The sequence below is a fragment of the Cupressus sempervirens genome, chromosome 10, assembly GCF_028749045.1.
Source record: "Cupressus sempervirens isolate cs-2001-9-10 chromosome 10, ASM2874904v1, whole genome shotgun sequence".
Lineage (NCBI taxonomy): Eukaryota > Viridiplantae > Streptophyta > Pinopsida > Cupressales > Cupressaceae > Cupressus > Cupressus sempervirens.
The window spans coordinates 12,917,970-12,942,473 of record NC_143127.1 but is presented as its reverse complement, the minus strand read 5'-3'; the positions used below and the strand labels follow the sequence as shown (position 1 = coordinate 12,942,473).

Here is a 24,504-nt window from a genome sequence, read left to right as displayed (position 1 = left end):
AAGATGGAGAGATGAAATCCGTATATGTAGTAAAACAAACGAATTTGATTTCAGTCGTTCAAGAAGAGAGTCACGAAATTGCAAAATAGGAAAAGTTATATGGAGAGCCTCCGATAGCAAAGAAAAATTATGGAAAAAGATTGGATCAATACGATTATGACTCTAATATAAAGTTTTAACTTGACTCATTGACTTCCTTCAGTTACAAGAATCCATTCGAATTTCCCAAGAAGTCTATATGAAACATAAATTCGAATAAACATGCCAAACAATAATCGGTTAAAAGAAAGAATAATAAAAAGAAGAGAATAGAATTGGAAGACTAAAATTCAAAAATTATAATAATATAATTATTATAATTCGAACATTATTATAATCTTATTTGTAACAATACTTATTAATTATTAAATTATAATGGTGCCAAAAATCATTTTATTTATTAAATGCATGTATATAAATTATTATTAAAATAATATGACAAAAGATAAATTAAAATCCTTTAAGATACATTTTATATTTTAACTCAAATTATTTTAATTATATTATTTATTAAATAGCTCATGTGGGTCCCGCAGATATATTTCATTCCAAGTCACTAGGTCTTCTACCCATTTGCTCAGTGATGGTGATGCTCCTGCCTAATTCTTTTCTGACAATGCTTCCACCCCTTCGACATGCTCCGTGCAAGGAACTTCTCCATAATTAAATTATAAATTATATAATCATACATAATCATAACAGTTAACCTTTCATCTTAATTCCATGAATTCGCGATTAATGATCAACTAACATGTCATCTTCACTTGAAATCATAACGACCAACTATCTTACCATTTTGCCAGATTATATCAAATTAAACTGCCAACTGACTTCATGCAAACCTCAACGGCTATATTTCAAGCTAGGTCAAAAATTGGGATGTAACATACCATTCCCCTTGTGGTTCATCGTCCTCGATGAACTTGAAATTGCAACGAACATTATAAAGGAGTATTTAAAAATTGGGATGTAACACAAGACTTCAAACCAAAAGCATTAGAAATTTATTCTCCTCTACACAATCATGATAAGCATTCAATGTCAAAGATCCATACAAGACCATGAAAATTCAGTATTTTATTGATCTTCCATATGCCAAATCCATCAACAACCCTTCTCCTCGATTCCTATGGGCTTATAATGTTCCCTCAACTTCCAATCAACAGTCCTCAACTAAATTTTGAATAGTTGTGACTGTTTTGCACAATTTTGCAACTTTTCATCCTACTTGACAACTTTATATTTCCCTATCCAATTCAACTTGGAAACATCATGTATGGATCCAAAATGATCCAAAACATCCTAATAACCATATCCGACCATTCCTAGACATCAACTTACCCCTTTTGACCAAAGTTGACCAGATGGTTTATAAAATTCCAATCGAGGCAATGGCCTTACAAAATGGGTCTATTACATATAAAAAGCTTTTCCAAAGTTCTGTTTACAATTAAACACATAAAAACGTAGTAAAGAACCACCATTAGCTCCTTATTACATCAAGAATCAAAAGGGTTCCCCTACACCAATAAGTCTCATTTTTCAATATGTTTGCAGTATTATTGGTGATTATTTGGTTCATTCTCTTCTTCTTCATTTCATTGCTATGTTGCAAACCTCTCCCAAAACAGCCACCACTTTCCCCCGCCCCCGCCCCCATCTCCCATACTTGCATGGGTCTAGACTAGAGACTAGACAGTTGTGGGTTCAACCGAACTCCACCGTTGGTGGCCCAAATTCCCAATGGGCACCAGCCCAAACACCCAAAAAAGAAAAAGAAAACACTTTTTTTATCATTTTAAAACCAAAGAGTGGCTTAAAAACTAATTTCAACCAAAAGTAAGGACAGTTGACTCTATATGTTTCGTTTCACAAGCACAAGGGAACAAAAGAACATACCTTCTATCTCCAAGCTACGAAAGTCGGTTTTTGAAGGTTCTTGCATCTTTCGTTGAAAGTGAGAACAGCAAGAGAGAACTAAACCAATAGAGGAGAAAGAGCTACACTGGGAAAAATGCATCTATCAAAGGTCAGTGAATCTTACAAAAAAAATTGAATTTTCAAGATTTTTCAAAATCTTTCAGGTTTGTGTTTTTTAGAAGTTTTGAGCGTATCTTACAAATTCTTTCAAATTTTCAAGATCTTTCAAAATCTTTCAGATTTGTGTTTTTAAGAAGTTTTGAAAATTCTTTTAAACCTTTTATACAGAATAAGGGATTAAAATGCTGATTTTTTTAAAGCTGCAAGGTTGTAGATTTCTATTTTTTTTGTTATGATCTACAAAAATGGCAGGTAGTTCTAGTGTAGTTGCCCTCAATGCAAAGAGCTCATTAATATTTGATGCAGCGGCCATTTTTGGCCACATATGACAATGATTGAACTACCTAGAGGTGGAGGTTATTGTTGGCATTGTAGCCAATGTGGAAATGAGTAGAAGATTCCATAGCTACAAGAGACAACAAATCCTAAGGCAAGTGGATCAAAACTTATCTCAGGGACTCATGACATAAATACCGGACAAGACCTGAAGACTAGCCAAATCCAATGAGTCCAGCAAGGTATAATCGTCCATTTTAGTTGCTTGTTTTGAAAAAAGGCACAACCTTTCAATGCTTGTTTGGTCTATAACATGCCCATCTAGTATTTAGAAAGAGATATGAAAAGGGTGTGCACAATGTAGGTCTGTGTGATTTTGAATGTCTTCATTTGGGCTTGATCGTGGGGATTCCACACCATGACCTTACCATGTATCATGGCAAGGAACACACTAGGTATACTGCCCCAAATCCTGTGAAGGACACTACCCTTCAACCTCGTAGGGGGGAACAGGTCCTCTAGAACCATGCAAGGGGCTCTAACCCTCAATCTCATTAGCATGTTTCCCACAAACCTCCATCAGGCTATAAGTCTAACCAAGTAATAGGCCAAAGATGAATCGTGATTATGAAATCTACAAAATACATATCCCTTGTTGCAAATATCTACATCTACGTGGTCAAAGTCATAATCAAGAATTATCTTGTTTTATTGATTGGACAACTTGTCTAGTATACAAAGACACCAATAGGTAAAGTTGGAGCGCTACAATCATTGTAGTATTGAATGTAGATTAACTCGAAGCTGGAAAGAAATGCCATTTTCATAATGCTAAAATGTATCATTCATTCCCTACACAGACAACTCATAAAGCAATCTCATCTATTAGTATCCTACCTTAGTTCATACTAGAACATAGCCATTTATATTTTACTTAACTGTACCTCTTTGTTAATGAGTTTGACAATGAAAACATATAGTCTTTAAGGCTTCAAGAAAACATTAACACTAAAGCCCTGAATTGAATATACATTAATAATAAAGCCATAGATTAAAATTTTGAGTCTTAATATTTAATTTAATGCCATGGATTTCATAATCCATGAGATTTATATACATTAGAGCATACTTATTATTTATATCTCATACCTGTACAATGTTGTTTCCTTCAACTATTAATTAAATTTCATTTTCATACTCATCTGATCAATTTATACTTATATATATGATCAATGTAGCTTCTATTTGATTTGTTTATTGTGTTTCTAAAGAATCTTTTTTAAGAGGAGCATAAAGTAAGTTTTGAGTTCTTAAAAATCTCTATATTTCATGTTTTTTTTCAAATTGTCGAGTCTTGGAACCGAATCTGAGTTTGACTCAAAAATCATCTTGCCAAGTCCCCGTCTTGTAACATTGCATTATACAGCCAAGTGAAAGCTCACTAGCACAATATTTTCAGCCTAGGAATTAAAAAATTGTCAAGGGCTGAATAAAAAGAGTTGTCAAAGCAACAAATTATTGGGTATAGTGAAGAACAAGAGGATGTCAACATGGTAAGCAATAGATCAAAGAAAAGTGCACATCCTCTTGCCAAGAAAGGATGCCAAAATCTCCTAATGGCTTATGAAAATCGGCTAGCCCGCATCCTTTCATGCCATTCTAATGCCCCTTTTTCCAATACATTCCAATTTTCTCAGAAAGTTCTAAGTATATTGGAGAACACCAATTTTGTCATAAATAAGTTTTGATTATGTAGATAAAAGTAATAGGTAAATAATTAAAGTTGGTTAAATGTGATTTTATTTTAAAAAGACAAGTTATGATTGAGAAGCATCCAGGAGCTCTATTTCCCTTTTATTTTGATTATTCTAAATTTTTGTCTTAGTTGATTTTTGGCTTGCAAGCAACAAACTATTTTATCTAATTTGCCTCTCCAAGGTTGAGATTGTAGAGATTATTTTGCCCATATAAGAATGGGTAAATTTTAGCTAGTTTATGGTCCTGAAAAGGTGGAAAATAGGAATTGTATTGGGAGCCTAAAAGGCCACGTCCAAATGCTTTTTTCTTCATTATTGGAGCATTTTGTAAATCCTCTTTGATTTTCTTTGTTGGGGAAATCGAAGTTGGGACCCAAGTAGTGAAAATAGGGAGGTTCTATAAATGAACCAATTTTTAGAATGCCAGATTGATTGCATGCAGGGAAAGCTATGTCCTGTTTTTTTGGGACTGGTTTTTGATGATTTGGTGGCAGATCGAATGAAGATTCCATTGCCGAGATGAATAGAAGAAGCTTGATGTTGGCGACAAAAAGGAAGATGAAAGATTTTGATGCAAAACCAAGGCATACCTTTCCTGAGCGTTCATGAGAGGAGAGATGATTTTCTGCTGTTATGTGTTACTCGTAGTTATTTTTGGCATTTTCAGAGAGATTTGCATTGTTTTGTTTGTAGAAGGAGAGAAACTAGTACCTGATTTTACTGGGTAGCGCTGTTTGCAAATGGAAGCACTTGTAATAAGAGAAGCTTATAATTTCAATCTGTTTGCAGATCAGAAGAAAATATTATTTTTGTTTGCTGCTGAAGTTGTATTTTGCTGCATTTTTCTTTGTTTTGAGTAATGTAATAGAGTGGTTTGGACTGCAGCAGTTGACAGCTTGAAAAGGCTCTCAGTTGTTGGCTGCATTATAAGGTATCAGAGCAGGGTTTGAAGAAGCTTATAAGGAAGATATAGAATGGTACATAGAGGAAAGGGCAGAGTAAGGCCCCTACAAGGAGAAGACAATGCAACACTCGTGGAGATGTTAAGAGGTATTACAGAAAGATTAGAAGCGATAGAAACTTCTCTGAGGAGAGGGGTTCCTGTTGAAGATGTCAGTGAAGAAGAGGAAGAAGCTCCTAAAGTTTCGATTGAACAGGGAGGAGACCCACAGGAAGAGAGGTTTTTACAGGCATTGGCAAAGCTTGCAAATAGGCCAAAAATGGACCCATCAAGCTACAGTGGGAGTATGAACCCTGAGAAGCTCAGTGATAGGATTGCAGAAGTGGATAAGTCTTTTGATCAAGAATCCATTGATGATGAGGAGGTAAAATATGCTCGTACCAGACCAAAGGGGCATGCCTTCCTATGGTGGGATCAAGTGCACATTGACAGACAGAGAAAAGGAAAGGAGAACATAAAATCATGGGAAAAGATGGTCATAAGGTTGAAGACAGTTTTTACCTGTGGATTATCACATCAGCATAACAAAAAGGTTGCAGAACCTTAAACAAAACAATCTCAGTTTCATGGAGTATACAGAATAGTTCTATAGATTGAGCATTTGTGTTAGACGTGTTAAGGATGATGAAGAGCAAGTAGCTCAGTATGTAATTTTACTTTCAATCAGAATTTAAAATTTAACCCTACTCCAACTAATGTGGAGCCAACAACATTGAAAATAAGTACAAAAGAATAAATAAAGAGAAGAGTTTCCAACAAAGAAAAGTTCAGTGAATTGTGCTTTCATGGTGGAACATTGTTTAATGAAAGAAATAAAACAACAATAATAAACTTTTAATCAAACAGAATATTATGAGATAATTGTCTGCTTAATCATATAGCTGAGCTATAGAGAAATCACTGGGAAGTCAATACAGGAGAAGCCATTAGGAAAAGAATTAATGATCTTAAATAGGCAAACTAAGTTCTTATGTTGAAAATTGGCCAAAGGATGAACTAACATGAATAACAGATGCTTTCAGTACAAGTTACAAGATAATGAAAATGTTCATCATAGCATTTCAAAAGGCTATAGGGGAGGCAATGAAAGAGTTGATATTGAAGACATCCAAAGGATTTGGAACTGAAGAAATGAACCAGCATAGCATGCTCTAGCAATAAATGAGCTAACATTCTACTATCACAACAACTGACCTAACTCCTATGGAACGTTAAAGCAGAATATTTGAAGCCGCTGGGTAGGTAATCTAGTTGAAGAAAACAATTCCTTGTCACTTCTGTTCTTGAAAAGAAGAATCTATGTTAATTGTGAGGACATGAACAAGAAAATGTTAAATTTCCATGTTGATCCTAAATATTAAAAACTCAATGAGAATACATTGCAAAGCATCATCTGTTAAATCCTTTCTTTTGAATAGCGTCAAGAGGTTTTGTTGAAATTGTAGAAGACACCATTTATGGAGTGTTAAAGATCACATGGCAGATTAAAACTAATCTTTAATAGGTATGAAGCAGCCTATCGATAGATTACCCATACAAATGGAAATATAAACTTGCAAGACAGAGATAGAACAATAATTGAGGTGTCAAAAGACACCAAAGATCAGAAACAACTATGTATTATAAAATAAAATTGGATAAATGGGCGAAAGGCATTGCCTTTATTTACAGACCATTCATGCATATGACATGAGGATGAGCCAATCCAATAATGTGACTGGTCCCAATGTATTATTATATACCTTACACATGAAGACCACTTAGTACAAAAAGACTTATTGACACATAAAGGCTCCATATACAAGGTTCATAGTACCAAAGTAAAGATAAGCATAACCAAAGGTGTACCACAAGAAATGGTAACTCAATGCAACCCAATAAGATAGGTTTTACCTATTTTAACACCTATAACATAAGTTCAATCTCAACCATCTTAAAATGTCAACTATTGTAGTGTATAAGTCTAGCACATGAAGGGTAGAGTACCTGCAGCTTGATGGTAATACCCCGCTCTCTCTCAAGGTCCATGTTATCAAGAAATTGTTCTTTCATTTCTCTCGTTTCAACTGTCCCCGTCAACTGCAACAATTTATCTGCTAGGGTTGACTTTCCATGGTCAATGTGAGCAATTATAGAGAAATTTCGGATATTAGAAACTGGCACCTGCAAGCTTACAAATAATCAAAATTTCACTTCAATTGCTATACATACATTAAGAGTTTTCAAGTAATGGCCACAGTCCAAAACAATTAACTCCAATATGAAGTTGCTAAACTATGTTGTGTGTTTCAAGCTCCAATTAATGTAAGCAAAACAAAAAAGGAACCAATCAATATTAATTGTGATAAATATGTATGAAAAATGATAAAACTTAAAAATTACCCTTTTCTTGAAACACTAAGCACACATATGAAAAGTCAAAATCTCAAAAGATCGTATCTTACTTTTCAATGTTACAATGGAAAAGGCCTTTATAGTAATACAAGGGCTATATACCAAATTTTAGAAATTAACCTACTCATGAACCAAGTAATCCAAAAATCAAATGGAATAAAGATGAACCGACATTCAAAATTGACTAAATCATTTACACGTAAACTGAAATGACATTTATCCCCTTTTTGAAATAGCTAACCTAATGATGTTTTACATAAAATGTTTTTTTAATACATGCAAGACTCTCACGTGTATAAATGTGACATACAAAAATTGTAGCTATGTAGAATCATTCCATTAGTATAAATGGTTCTGAAGATTGACTAAAAACAGACAAGGTATCTAATTCAGTCATGCAGGATCAACATGCCAATAGATGAGTGGCTTCTAGTGTTTACAAAACTCAACACAAGCCATCAACCAATACGCAAGGAAAAATGATTTATTGAGAAATGGATATAACTAATAAACTAGGCAACATGAATGTATTACAATAATAGATAAGTTGTCTATTATTAGTTAATGGTTATCTATTGTAAATATCTAATTAGCTTTAAGTTTGCTTTCGTTTTTTGCTTTCTCTAGAATAGAATGTTTCTATTCTTTATGATTGTTTCCTAAGGAAACATCGTCTCATTCTTTTGTATAAATTGACCGTCTGGTCTCTGTTAATATTAAGTCTTTACCAATTACTTCCGTAATATGGTATCATAGCCTATTTCTTAATTTTTTCGAAAATTATAATTTCTTTTCCAAAATTATCAAAGCCAATTTTCGAAATTATTTTGTAATCCTTGCTTCCTAATCTCAAAACCCTACAATTTCAAACTAGGTTTTCGCTGAGGGTTTTGGAAAATCGCTGCTTCATTTTGGAGATTCGCGGCCTAATCATGGTCGATTTGATTGCAAATCATGATTTTTCTTGGCCACACAGATTCATGACTAGTATCACTTTTTTATCTTGGCTGAGGTCCTCTACAAACCACGTCTAGAAGGAACACGGAGATATTTTTTGGTCTTGCATTTTTTTTGTTTGATCTGATCATCACTGGCAATTCGGCATCTTTGATTCAGGGAATCAAACAAAATTTATGCCAATCTTTTGATATGACTAACCTTGGGCTCATGCATTATTGCCTAGCTATTGAAGTTTGGCAATAGTCTTCTAATATATACATCTCTCAGTCCAAATATGTCAAGGCCCTATTAGACAAATTTCGTATGCAGGATTGCAAACCTACATCTACACCTATGGAGAAAGGTCTTAAGTTATCAGCAAAGTTTGATTCTCCTTCCGTTGATGATACTACATACAGGCAACTAGTAGGTAGCCTCATCTACCTCTCTGCTACTAAGCCTAATATTAGCTTCGCAGTCAACTATATTTCACGCTTTATGACAGCTCCTAAGGCTGATCATTGGATGGCAACAAAGCGTGTGCTTCGTTATGTGAAGGGCACTTCAGATTATGGACTTTTGTACTCTCAAAATTCTAATCCTAAACTCAATGGGTTCACAGATTCAAATTGGGCAGGCTCTGTTGATGATAAAAAGTCAACATCTGGAAATGTGATCAGTTTGGGATCCGATGCAGTCACATGGACCAGTAAGAAGCAGTAGGCAATTTCTCTCTCTTCTACAGAGGCCAAATACAGAGGGACTATTAAGGGAAAATGGGAAGCTATTTGGCTTTGTCGGATGCTTGGGGATATGCAGATGTCACCAGCAAGACTGACTACTCTGTTTGTTGATAACAAAGGCGTTATCAAGATAGCATGAAATCCAATCTTCCATGAACGAACCAAGCATGTGGATGTTCATTGTCATTACAAACGACAGCTAGTTGGAGACGGGACTACAGATTTGTAGTATGTTCATTTTAGAAATTAACCTATTCATGAACCAAGTTATCCAAAAATCAAATGGAATAAAGATGAATTGGCATTCAAAATTGACTAAATCATTTACACATAAACTGAAATGACATTTATCACATTTTTGAAATAGCTAACCTAATGATGTTTTAGATTAAATGTTTTTTTAATACATGCAAGACTCTCACATGTATAAATGTGACGTACAAAAATTGTAGCTATGTAGAATCATTCAGTTAGTATAAATGGTTCTGAAGACTGACTAAAAACAGACAAGGGATCTAATTCAGTCATGCAGGATCATTATGCCAATAGATGAGTGGCTTCTAGTGTTTACAAAACTCAACACAAGTCATCAACCAATACACAAGAAAATATGATTTATTGAGGAATGGATATAACTAATAAACTAAGGCAACATGAATGAATAGTGCCAACAAAATGTAAAATAGTTGCATGCAATAAAAAACGATTAAATAGAGGATGTAATACACTATGAGTGCTCACATGCCAAAACCGGTAGTGAGCTACTCACATAATTAATCACTCACAATTTTGCACTTGAGAATAGCCATAATTTGCATATTTCTATCAAAAAATGACAAGAACTCTCCCAAACTTGTTAAAAAACCCACTTTTTTCAAACCTTTAAAATTATTAAAGCATTCAATGCATTTTCCAAACCTTAAAAATTTGAAGGATGTGACTTACGGCTCAATGGTGCACCTGAGTAGGAGTGCTTAGAGGTTGAGTTACCATAGATTGTAAATAATAGCCATTAGGGTTTTAGGGTAATAAAAGAGTATTAGTGTGAAAGACTAGTAATGTGAGAATGTTTTAAAATGACTATTCTCAATAGTTTTAGCGGCCCATTTCAAAAACACCATCCAAGAGAAAGAAAGAGTATAAAGGGAACTAGCGGCCCTAAATGAAATGGTGATTGCAAGAGGAGTGAACATCGATGACTATGAATTGGAAAAAGAGCTCAAACAAAGTTATCAAAATTAATGGCCAAAGAAGAAGAATACTGGGGACAAAAATCAAGAGAAATGTGGCTAAAAAAGGGAGACAAAAAAAAAAATTCTTCCACAAAACTGCAATCACAATTACATGCAAGAAAAGGATAGTGGGAATAAGGGAAGATGGTGGATTTATGACTCAAGCCATGGAGGAAGTAAAACAAGAGGTAATACAATACTTTTATTCAATTCTCAACAAGGGAAGGCAAACAAACAAAGGAGCAATTTATTATCCTGAAGAACATTCATCCAATTGTAACAAAAGAAGATAATGATAAACTATACAAGGAAATCACCAACTAGGCAGTCAAAAGAGCAACTTTCCAACTCAACCCAAACAAAGCCCCAAGGTTAGATAGGTTCCCTACAATCTTTTTCCAACATTTCTGGTCAATAATTGGTGATGACCTCCATAAAGCGATCAAAGAATCAAGGGAAAAAAACTACAAGGTTGGGGGTATTGAACCATAGCTTCCTTACCTTAATTCCCAAGAAGAAACAAGTGCAAAGCATGGCGGATTTCAGACATACTGTCCTCTGCAATACAGTCTATAAAATCATCACCAAGGTAGTGGCCAACAAATTGAAAGAGCTCCTCACAAACACCATATAAGAAGAATATATTAGAATGTTATAGTGTTTCTTTAATAGTCATCTTAGTTAGTCTTTAGTTTATTAGGTAGTTTCTATTTCCATCATTAGTTCACGATTGTTTCTTTTAGAAACATCGTCTTTGTAAATCTTTTAGAAGCAAGGTCACAACCAAGCATCCTCTCTACTCCCATCCTAGCCTGTACTAGCACTCGAGGCATGTGCAAGGAAAAACATTGACTCTTATTAGTTCATTTTAAACCCATTTAATGAAATGTTATCACTTATTAAAACTTACAATGGGTTACCCAGGTAGCCACTTAGGGCTCCGGCCTCCATTGCAAGCCACTTTCCAACGTACACACTCTCATCCTAGCCTGTACTAGCACTCGAGGCATGGGCAAGGAAAAACATTGACTCTTATTAGTTCATTTTAAACCCATTTAATGAAATGTTATCACTTATTAAAACTTACAATGGGTTACCCAGGTAGCCACTTAGGGCTCCGGCCTCCATTGCAAGCCACTTTCCAACGTACACACAAATTACCTACCCTAAGCTCATAAAAAGTACAACTCATAAAATCACAATTTTCACCTCAGTCCTTTACAAGCAACTGAAAAGCACCTAAAGATAAAACATAGAATTCACCTCAGTCATTTACAAGCAACTGGAAAGCACCTAAAAACTAATCACAATAATCACCTCAGTCCTATACAAGCAACTGGAAAGCATTACAAGATAAAACATAATAATCACCTCAATCCTATACAAGCAACTAGAAAGCATCGAAGGATAATTGATTGAAGACTCAAAGGTTAGAACAAGAAAGTCACCATAATCACCTCAGTTCTATACAAGAAACTGGAAAGCACTACAAACATCTGATCAAACTCATCATAGAAAATACGTGACACATCACCATGGTCTAGTATAAAAGATCATATACAAAACATCATCATAGAACAAAACCCCCAAGCCTTTGGTAAACATCCTGATTGGTCCAAGTACTAAGTCAAAGCCAAACCCAACACCAGTAAACCACACATCACATAAATTACAAAACAATGTAACTTCCGTAACTCATTAGGCTTTGAAAACACAAAAGTTCAATTTTCAATATAGGTTTTCAAGTTTTCATTTTTGTTTTCAAGTATTACAGTTGATAGGGTTTTTCAATTACAACCAGGGTTCTAGTTTTCATTTCCAAAGTGTCATAATTGCCAAAGTTTTCGAATAACCAAAATTATTAGAATTTCCTAGTATTAGAAAGCATTTTCTTATAAATAAAACCACTTCTCTTTTAAACCAAACTAACACAATTTATTGCTAACTCATAAAACTAATACTTTTATTAAATTATTATTATTAAATTATTTAAAGTAATAATTATAAAATTATTAATAAAATTATATTAATTTATTAATAACTGTAAATATTAATTAATAATATAATAAAGATTATTTTAAAATTTTTAACTACATTCTACTTTATTATTAACTATAACTCTTTATTAATAAAATAATAAAAATATTTTAAAATTATTACATTTAATATAAATTAAATTAATTAATAATAATTAAAACTATATTAAAATTAAATAATTATTAATTATTAATATAAATATAAGAAGCATTAATTATTAAAATATAAATTAAAACCTTTTTAAAAAAAGTTAAAAGGTCATGGCCCAGCTGCTTTCACAGAGCACATGCCTAAATAAGGGGAGGCCAAAGTATTGGCCCGGCTGCTTTGGCAGCCCACTGCCTTAGCAGCATTAGCTGCCTCGACAACGCTTGCTGCCTTGGCAATGTTCACTACTACGGTAGCGATCTATCATTGTAGCCGAGGGCTAGGAGTTCACAGCCCCTCCTTTTTTTATAATATTTTTTTTATAAAAAGATTTACAAGAACCTAAAAACTTGAGCCCCCTTCTCAATTAAAAATCGCACAATCCGAATTCGAATGGGTAATATCAACAGCACCAAATTTAATATATGTATATTAAATTATCACAGTAAATTTATTTACTTTGGTAATTTTATATAATATATATATTTTTTAATCGATTTACATAATAGATCTGATAGGGAAGTTACGAACAACCAATCGAATTTTGTATAACAATTCCTAAATTCATTATTTTATTTTATTTTTCAAACCCTACCCGAACCAACAATACAAATCTCTAAACTTATAAAACAAGGGTTTCAAATAATCAATTCGTTTATTGAGGTTTCCGAACGAAGAACAATTAATTTCACAAACAAGGGTTTCAACCCTATTAAATTTTGAAAACCATTCCATTCAGACACAAAGAAGACAAATATTTCAATTAAAGAAACTATTGCGTAAAACCCACAAGATCCTACTTGAATCTGATGCTAAACAACGAATGCACGAAACTCACAAGCAATTCCCTTTTCTTTCAAAACCCTCTTCTCGAAAATTGGCTCCTCCAAACCTGTGTCTGGAGAAATGAGTTCTAATTCCTTAATAAAGAGCTTTCTCCAATTAGGGCTTCAATTTTGCAATCACGGGAAACCTTTTTCTTAATTATTTTATTATATTTTAATTTCATGTGCAAACTTTTGCATTTTAATTAAAATAAACTATTAAATTAATTCTTTCTCTCTCTTATCAAATCACATGATGTTTTTAATAAACTATATATTAATTTAACTAATATAATATTTAGAGTTTATTATATGAATGAAACTCCTAAATATACTATTATTAAATTAAATAAATATGATTACGCCAAAATTAGAACTATAAGAAAATCTTTTAAATTTAATTCCTTTATTTAATTAATTTATCAATTAATCAAATATTGGATTTTCTTTATAAAATTTTCATTAAATTATCTTTTAATTTGATTTAATTATAACTAAAAATCATAATAGACCCAGAAGACTATATACGAAAACCCATTATAAAGAACAAAATACTAGAACAAACTCAAGGGTCAAAATCACGAATTCACGTCACTAGACGAATTCAGAAGGATAAAACTCAAATACTTGTCCTACTTTCTAGGACAATTGGCTTAAGGTTAGGATTTGGACTCAAGAATTATCTCCCCTTTTTTACCATTGAGATTTTACGATAGGGCACGCTCATCCTGGCAATTCAGGGAAGTCGATGCCCAGTACCTACAATCTACATAAAATCTGAGCATGTACATACACATAATCTAAACTAAACAGGCAATGGCGAAAAGTGGTGCATTGTGTAGATCCCGACTAGCAGGTGACTACGACTCCCTCCCTCGACCACATCAGGAATGTCAAACATAAATTAAAACATACAAGTACACTATACACATGCAAGTATGGGGTAAGTATCCATAGAAACCACATATAAATCACACATCTAACTATCATCATGAGATAACTAAAAATCACTAACTGAACATACGAAACGTCATCATCGAAAGGGTAAACATAAACACCTGAAATAGTCATGTATTAAGTAGCTCATCACACATATAAACTGAATATGAAATAACATCTAATCAAATCCGGTAACCAAGTACCCCTAATCATATAACATAATCATAAAACTGGCCTAAAAGAATTCGGCAAAACAACCTTAAAAGAAAACTAGGGGTAGGCATTACAAGTAATTTGAGTCTAATCATGAACTTGAATATGATTCTAAGTCTAATTTGGCAAAAAAAAAATTGAAAAAGTCAATAAAAGCGTTTTTCAACCAAATTCTCTCAAAATTCTTTGAGATTTTGCCTAAGTTCTTCTGCTAGAAACCAAGGTCTCCCAAAAGTTGTTCACATTTTCCAAGAGTTCGTCTGAAAGAATTTCCAACAAATTTTGGTCTCTATGGCAGACTTTTGACAGAATCTAACAAGGTCTAGACTGTAAAAACTCTAACTAGCTTTCAACTTGATTTTGATTCACAATTCAATGTGTTTGTGCAATTTTTAAGTATTCTAATTTTTTGGATTTTCACCATGTATAAATTAATCAACTACTTCAAGAAATTAAAATCAGATTATAGCTTGAATGGATTTTCTCAATAATTTATTTGGAAATCATAAATCAGAAATGCACATTACTTGAGTGGCACCTAAATTACATTACTTCTTCAAGTTGTGCCTTCAAATTGACAATCTTCTACTCACGGTATTCCCTTGATGACAACACCCAACTGCTGATTGTAGATTTTCCTACGTCCAGCCTCAAACTATACAAGATGCCGAGTGAAAGATCACGTGCAATGGCATTAATGTTACGTGCCTCCAAACAGCTCCCACGGCCTGGTAGTGTAAAACGCAAACCCAGCAATGTTACGATGGCTCCTTAGTAGCCATCCTGACGTGATTACAGGTCTGGAAGCAATGTGCGGCCTCCTGTTGTTGCCGACCCAACCCTCTATTGAGTTCGTCCTTATCACCAACCATGGCTACCAGAATTTCCAGATATTCAAACATCCCAATGTCAATGCGTTCAGTATGAAACCAATGTAGATGCCCAACAAATAACATTAAACTCCACAATTCAAAATCAAATCTCAACCAAAATCTCCAAGCCACAGGAATACAGTAAGGAGACTTAGCAAATTGTTTATAACAACACAATTTGCAATGAAATTACCAGAACAATCTCCCAAACACAGGAAACACAGATAGGAGATTTAGATAGTGAAATCACTATACATCAGCAGTGACTTCAAACATTAGAAACTTCAGAGACCCTTATACTTCAACAAGGGCTCACAATTCAGACTCAGGAAAAAGCCACAGAGGCAACAAAAGAAAATATATCTTCAAGCGTGCCTTTCCCAATGAAATGAGCTCTCATTTATAAATTTCCATTGGCAGAAGTTTCCATAAAACTCCACTTCAGAAATTGTGGAAGTTTCCCAAAAGAACTCAACACTAGAAACTTTCCAGCTTGCTTTTTAGAAATATCTCTTAAAGTCACATTATTATAATAATGCAACTCAATGAATAATAAATAAATAAGAGCTCATGCAATTATTAACCTGCTTAACTGCAGGTGACAACCAACTGCCAAGCCAAACACTGCGATGTCGAAAATAGCAACTGCCCATAATAGACTAAAAATAGTAAGTAATCAACTGAGACCCCCAAAACACCTTGTCAGCTCACGAGGGTCACTATGATGAGCTATCAACTGCACAGACCAGCCAAAAACGGGGACATTACATAGACTTTGGAGAGAATTGAACTAGGAAGTCCCAGGTCCAAGGGTGAATCTCATAACTCAAGTATTCAATGATAGGAGGCCATTCGGTTTTGAACATACCGTGCATCATCTTTGTATGATGTGTGCATTTATCATTCCAAAACTTTTCAACGAAGATTGATGAGCATGAAGGTTGATGATTCTTGTGTCTTAAGAGTATAATGTTCTACTGTAATAAGTGTTATCTTTGCTACAGTATTATACTGTATATAATTTGTGAACAAAAGTTTTATGTAAGAAATTGAATTTTGTATCTATGAGATACTTGGAGGATGTTATATCTGTATTAGCATTGCTAAGTGATCAAACTCTATTTAAGGGCAAAGGATTGGTTGTTAAGTGTTAAAAATCAGAAGTTTGAGATCTCTGCATTTTGTTTTTGCATACAATAAAGCATTTATATTTTTGTGAGCTGGTCTTTTACCCTCAAGTAGAGGGTTCTCTCCGGGTAAGTGTTTGTGTTCTCTGTTATCTTGTGTTTTGAATTTTGGTTCATTGAATTTTTAAGTATTTTGGTTCTTAAATTTAACATGGTAACAAATTGGGGCTAAGAAAATGATCTAGAACCAGAATTTTAAGTTACAAATTGTTCTTTGATCTTACTTTCAGTTTGCTTGTTTCAGCTCTCTGCAATGGTGAATGGACTGAAAGTTGAAGATGGCTTGAATGGAGCATCCAACTTCAGATTTTGGAAGTTCAAGGTCCTAATTGCGCTTGAAAAGAATGATCTTCTTAACTACGTAAAGTCTGATGTAGTTGAGCCTGCTGATGACACTAAAAAAGCGCAATGGAGAATGAACAATATCATGGCAAGGAAGATTCTAATTGATTATGTTAAGGATCATTTGGTACCTACCATATCCAACTGTAATTCAGCTAAGGAGATGTTTGAGTGTCTTCAAAGTTTGTATGAATCCAACAAACACTAGCAGAGCTCTAGCTTTGAGACATCGACTGTTACAAATTAAGATGGCTAAAGATGAATCCATTGTGTCTTTCTTTATGAAGATTTCAGAATTAAAGGATCAGCTCAATGCTATTGGAGATTCTATTGAGGACAATGATCTTGTTATGTTGGTCATGAATGGCCTTCCTCACTCTTGGGAATCATTCATTCAAGGAAATATTCGTAGAGCTGAACTATCCAAGTTTGATCTTTTGAGAGTTGATTGCATTCAAGAGGAATGCAGATTAGACGCCAGATGTAATGGACATAAATCTTACCATGAAGAATATCATATCCTTGCTGCCCATACTTCTAAAGGGAAAGGAAAGAAAAGTAACTTCAAGAGGTACAGAGATAATAATTTTGATTCAACCCCTGAATCTAAGAAGAAGAATAAGGATCTCTCCAGGATTCAGTGCTTCAGATGTGACAAGTATGGTCACTTTGCTAGAGATTGTACTACAAGACCCAAGCATCAACTTGCTGCTAAAAATGTTAAAAATGCCTCTCCTCAATGACAGTCAAGTGCAAATTCAAAGGGGTTCTTATTTATTTCTGCTCTTTCTAACATCGTCCCTACCGACAGTGATACTTGGCTAATTGATAGTGGAGCCTCTAGCTACATTACAGGTTCTCATGAGCATCTCTCTAATCTGAAAAAAAAAGATTCTCGCAAGTTGTTATTGTTGATGATGCTTGCTACTCTGTGAAGGGTTATAACTTCATTTAGATTCAAAAATTCCTCTTTATCTGAGTGATGTACTAATCGTTCCTGGAGTCTCAAGGAACCTGATTCCTATTTCAACATTGGAAGATAAAGGTTATCATGTAGCATTTGTTGAAGGCAATGTCCTTGTATAGAAGAAGAACACTAGCATTAAGACATCTTGTGAGTTTGGTATTTGTCATGACAGCCTATATAAACTTTCAACTCATCCTATTCAAATCTTGGCACATAATTCAATGAGTACTAGTGAGCTATGGCATAACAGATTTGCTCATCTAAATTTCAGAACTTTGTCCTCCATGGAGAGGATGGTTGTTGGCCTTCCAAAGCTAAATTAAGATCATGAGGGTGTCTGCAAAGGGTGTGCTCTAGGTAAGAACATTAAAAGTCCTTTTCATATTAGTGAAAGTACAGCAAAGGAAATCCTAGAGTTGATTCATTCTAACTTTTGTGGTCCGATGTTTGTTGCTTCAATAAGTGGCTTTTGGTATTATATTACTTTTATTGATGACTTCTCATGTAATTCATGAATTTACTCTCTAAAATCTAAAGACTCTGATGAAGTATTGTCTAGATTTAAAGAATTTAAAGCTCTTGTAGAAAATATCCAATAAGAAAATAAAGGTTTTAAGGTCTGATAATGGGGGTGAATATACTTCTAGTATATTTCAAAACCTCTGTATTGAAGTTGGGATTAAGAGGGCATTTTGTATCCCTTTTAATCCACAACAAAACAGCGCAGCTGAAAGGAAGAACAGGTCTATTGTTGAGGCGGCAAAAGCCATGATCCATGATCAAGGCCTTCAAACATTTTTATGGGCAGAAACTTGCAGGACAGCAGTATATGATCAGAATTGTAGACCGCATCAAATCCTAAACAATATGACACCTGAAGAAGCATTCGCAGGTTCTAAACCAAATATTAGTCATCTCAAAAAAATTGGATGTCCAGATTACATACATGTTCCAAAAGATAGGACTAAGTTAGAAACTTCAAGAAAGAAAGGTATTTTTGTTGGTTAAAGTGAATCATCACAAGCATACGAGATTTACATTCCAGGTCAAAAGCAGATTGAAATGAGCAGAGATGTTTCTCTTCAAGAAAATGTAGCTTGCAAAAGATATATGGGATCTAATATAACAATTGATAGAGAAGATCTTGAACCTTCTCAAGATATGGATATTGTTGTCTTGGATTCCCCTTCAGAGATTCAGAGGGAGACTACTAAGTTACATGATCTTGTTGATCCTATAGATCCTACTGCTGGTCCAAGTAATGTTTCATTTGACAAGAAGAGACCTTTGTAGGCCAGGCATGCTATGCAAGGGACTAATAAATATGCAGCCCCACGTGACACTTTCAGAGAAAGTAAAAACCTCATAAGTTTGCAAGATATGTTGCTTCGATGAGTCACATTATTGCATCTAAGCCTTCGAGTCTTGAGGAGGCTTCAAAACAGCAAGTTTGGAAGGATGCCATGACGGAGGAGTATCAATCCATTATTAAAAATGATGTTTGGGACATTGTTCCTAGGCCCAAAGGTAAATTTGTTGTTTCTTCTCTTTACCGGTCACCTCAGGCAATTCCTTCCCCAGATTTGTTCTCCACCCTCCAGTGCACCTCTGCCATGTTTAACTATCTTTCTGCCTCCTTTGGGATGCTGCCCTCCTCATCTTCCCCTGCTGTACCTCTCATTGACCCCATTTCCCAAGCACAAGAACACCTGCCTCATGAATAGGTAATTTGATAAGGATTGCTAGTCCTTCCACCGCACTTTGCACTCTATTCCCTCCTTCCACATGGCTTATAAACTCCTACGCCAATTCCTTCACCACAATAAGCACATGTTTATCACTCATCACAGTGGTATCCTTCATGCTTCGCTCTCAAGGTCTCCCAAGGCTTTTGGCACACTCTTTTCCCTGATCAGTCACCCCTTTCTTCCACTTTGTATTGCAATGCCTTGGTCTCCTACCACTCTTTATGATTTCCCCAACCAGCCCTCTATTCATGGCACCCCTCTCACCCACTATCATCTTCTCACATGCACGAATGTCAAGGAGTTTGTCAGATTGACGACAATAGCAAGGTTGTGGATGAGGAAGGGTTAACTCTTCAAGTTTGGCATCATAGTGTTAGGTCTTTTCCTCACTAACCTTTTCAACAAGGTGGTGTTAATGGGGTTTCCCCCTTCATGGACACGATAGATCATACGCCTGATACACAATGTTGGCCCCGTCTTGAATCCTAACAACTACAGGATATCATGATGAGGCATACTTTCTCTAAACTATACACCATAGTTTTGCAAGCTCTCCTTTCTCAAGAGTTAGATCAGCATTAGTTGTGTGCTAAGGGATAGGCTGGGTATAGATCGGATTATCAAACCATGGATCATATATTTACTCTCATGGCTATTATCGAGGAGGCTAGACATCGTTCCTCAAAAGTCTAATGTTGCTTTGTGGATTTCCATAAGGCCTTTGACTCAATGCCCAAGGTTACCCTTTTAAGGAGGCTTCGCAATATAAGCATCTCTAAGCCTCTCTTGATTGCCATCATGAGACTTCATGAGATTGTGGTTAGTTGTGTGAAGACCCCCTTGGGGTCTTGAACTTCATTTGGAGCACCATCAAGGCGAAGTAAGGTTGTCCACTTTCTCCTACCCTCTTTGAGTTGTATATTTGATAAGCTCAAGGGCTTTCTACAGAAGCATTCACTCCCAAAGGATGGTTGTTTCTTGCACTTTGTTTTGATTTCTATCTTGTTCTTTGCGGATGATGTGATCCTGCTGGCCTCCTCTCCTAAGGGCTTGCAAAGAATGCTTGATGGCCTTGCTTCTTTATGTGACTCTTGTTAGTGGACGATTAACCTGAGAAAGTCTAAGGTTGTCACACCCCCTTTTGATACTACTATATTTCATGGCACATACTATTTCGTGCCCTAGTTGAACTGTGTTTACATTTTACAGTGGTTTTGTTAAAATGTCCTAACTGGTTTTAAGTTATTCTATCCATGGCTTTTTGTGCCCTAAGCAATTTTGGTTTTATGTTATACACTGGTATTCTTATGTACCCTAAGTGGTTTACACGGACTAATCCATGGTTTTGCAGATTGTGCCCTAGGCAGATTCCAATATCCAGTTTTATGAACAGCGTATAATGGAAAAATACATGAATTAAATTTAATGATGATATTATTAATCATGTTTTAAGGTTATAAACTAATTTAATTTTCGCAATGATTTAATATTTGTTGAAGTATGGTTTTCAAATAGAAGTAATTTGTTGAAACTCTACTATTTATGTTTGACAATAATGGTCTAACCACTGGCCCTAAATTGGACATGGGAACATGGTGTCCATTATGAAGGGGAGACAATGTCGCCAAGAAAGGAGGATGTCGGGTAGTTGAGATCAAGACAATCAGAGGGAAGTAAGACCTGACTACATGTAAAAGTGTACCTAGGTGGCCAAGATGATTAAGCACTAGGATCATTGCAGTATACCTTCGTTCTAGCAAGCTCGAGTTTCCTTGTTCAAACCTTTTACTCCTCGCCAATTTAGTCTCATTAAGATCAGGGAATTAACTTTGCCAATTGTATTCCTCCACTGGCCTCCACCTTGATTTCTTTTGAGTTTTGTTTTACCCAATACCAAAGCAAATTTTTATATTAACTAGAAAACTAAATTATAATATAAATTAAAACAATTAAGAAATTATTATATAAGAATTCATCCTAAGCCTTTAATAAGAGCCTTATTACATTTATATATTCTTATGGGGTCTTCTTCTCGGCAAGGAAGCCTCCATACACATTAGAAATTAAGAGCAATATTAATTTTATAAATCCTGACTCAAATATTTAGTATGGATTACCATGGGGTCGATTTCCCCTTTTTTGAGTTACACCTCATAATTCAACCTTATGTTATATCACCATGGTCTTCTTTGTCAACTTGGTACTTTAACCATGAGGTTTATTAATCAGATCAGTACTGATCATAATTCTCAGTTTACTGTAGAATTTCTTACCGTGCAAATAAAGTTTCAGATTTTTTTGTGCCCTCGGTTTGAAAATATTGTTGTTTCTCCTATTTCGGGATAGTATAGAAGTGAGGCCCAAGCAGTCTAAATGTAATGTATGTATGCCTTATTCGACAACACTGAGGATCACCTATTTTAAAGGAAGAAATGCAAAAGGTGGCATGCAAGGAGTGTATAAATGTAGGGAGCCCATCAATATGGATGTTGATGCATAGAAGGACCTAGTTGCTCTCAGAATACCGATTGAACTAACATCTAGCAAGAAATAAGGAAGCAATCCTGTATGAAGAACAAAGCACCAACTATGAGCATCACTCACAAATTGAAGATGAATCATCTAGGGATTTACGCCTGCGAATATATAAAATGATACAATATATAAACCTAGACAATGCACTAGGGGGCTATCGGTCCGCTACATTCCATATATAGAATCATGATAGTTTCAACCCAATCAATAGAATCGTATTTAGTAGAACAAGTATTGGAAACCTCTAATCAAGAAAGGACTGTGGATTACAGACTCGGTAAATAAGCACATCTGCAGGGGACTACAATAGGTGATCAGAGGCATGTCCAAAAGCATTTGCACTCTCGAACAAAAAGTGAGGCATATCCCATAGAAACAGTACTTGCAAGGCACGCTTCAGGCTAAACACATTCCAATAAAACAAACACGCAAAAAGGCAATAAGGCCCTAGGCGTAAGTACCTGTTATCTTCACAGACTTGTCTTTTTAAGGGAACTTAAATCTGGAAAACATATCCATAAATGTGTCTAAAACCATGACATCAGTTTTACTCAGGCTGACAAGAAGCTAGCAAAGATTACAAAATCAAGCCAGTGCATCATTTTATTTTCCTAGAATACCAGCAAATAAGAGAAGAGGACCGTTCATGCAAGAAAAAAGCATATTGTGGTTTAAGCATAGTATAATATACAACCATCATAACATTGACAAGGCAAGTGATAGTGTTCCCTCAAATTTCCTTGTTGGGTGTTACAATTTTACATGTAAGCTGCACCCCAAATAATTCTGAGAAAATGTGTGATGGTATATTTATTACTGACCTTCAAGAGACGGTCTTGGCCGGCACTCTTTAGCTGTGCCTGTAATTTTGAACCGGGTATGGATTCCATGACTCCGCGGCAGCTGAGCTTCCGTCGCCGTGCCAGACATTTATTATTTTGTCCAAACGAGACTTGACGCGAGACGCCAGCTAATATTTTGCCAGTAAATGCGGTGCTGATAGAAATATCTACACCGTCAACGACACCCAATAATTTGCAGGAGAGCAGGGCCATAATTGTTAAGCTAGCTCTCTCGCTCTCCAAACTTGGACTATTTCAGGTTCCAAATATTTACTCTGCCATCCAAGCCCTCCAGATTTTATCCTGAGTAAGGATTTTTTAATTCAGAATTCCTTGTCTAGTGTGTGTATTTGCAGCCACAGACCAAAAAAATTAGCATAGAGGCTACGACTGGTGTTTGTCATATCCTATCCTGTGCTGAGTTAATTAAATTTCCCGGAGTAGTAATAAAATGGAAGCATGTTCCCTGGGTGGTTAAATCTCTCTAATTTGGAATCTAATTTGGAATTCCATTTGTGCTTTGAATGGTGCAATTTATTTATTTATTTAATATATTGAGCAAAATTGATTGTCAAATATCTTTGTAGAAATTACTCTTGGCCTAATCATGTAACTCTAACTTCTTTTGAAAACCATTGCTCAAAAATTTCATCTTACGATCATATATTTTTGTTTAAGTTATATTAAATGAAAGTGGGAGGATTATTAGTTCTCACAAGATTTTAATTTTAATTTCTCTATTATTATTGGTTGTCTTCTTTTTTTTGGGTAGTATTTTCATTTTTCCCTTTTGAAATTAAGGCAGAAATTAGGATGGATGTTTTGGAAGGTTGAGAGATGTGACAGACTATAGTATATCTTACATAGGGTTTGTGGTGTCATTTTGCATGGTATTAAACATTTCGCTTTGGCTTTAATTTTTTTATCATTGCATCTTCATTAGCTTCTTTAGTTGCTTTGTATTCTTCTTCACCTGCTCCATTTAGGTATCTAAACCAAAATTCTCTATTTGAGATCCTTTGAAAATAAAATGTATTGGTCATTATCCTGATTCAAAAGTTATTTTTCTTTATATCTAGTGGTGAGTGGATGATCAAGGTGGTCTAATTAGAGAAAAGGAAGGGGGCCGTGAAAATGAATTTGATAAAGAGCACTAGGCAATTTGTGGCTATTGCATTTGTTCCAAAGACACCACTTTGGCATCCAATACAATGGTCTATGCCCTGCATTTGGTGGAAAACTCTTCCTTCAAGATGGAAATATTTAATTTGGATTTGCAAAACAATGAAAAAAAATGTTCCTAAATATGAAAAGATTGGTTCAATCCAATCATTTGTTATTTGAATTTGTATTTTTTTTAATAACCAAATGATTCTCCAATAGAACGTCTCCAAACAACAAAATTAGTAAGTGGGTAGGTTTGTTTCGTACACTGTTATGCAAGCCAAGGTGGCCTTGTCACATAGTCAA

The 24,504-nt window shown here is 34.9% G+C and overlaps 1 protein-coding gene across 2 annotated transcripts in view; it reads right to left on the bottom strand.

Annotated features, from left to right (window-relative positions):
* The window catches only part of LOC149532320 (Small GTP-binding protein), a 317,802-nt gene extending 294,277 nt beyond the window's left edge, over positions 1-23,525 (bottom strand). The window contains exons 1-2 of one of the 2 annotated variants that reach the window (XM_089807649.1): positions 23,014-23,525; positions 7,060-7,236 (exon numbers count right to left, since the gene is read on the bottom strand). In XM_089807649.1, coding sequence (XP_089663775.1) covers positions 7,060-7,236; positions 23,014-23,247 — 411 coding nt within the window. In that variant the 5' untranslated portion in view covers positions 23,248-23,525. Of the gene's footprint in view, positions 1-7,059; positions 7,244-23,013 lie in introns of both variants that reach the window. The other variant, XM_089807650.1, reaches the window with a different exon arrangement.
* Positions 23,526-24,504: the final 979 nt, after the last annotated feature.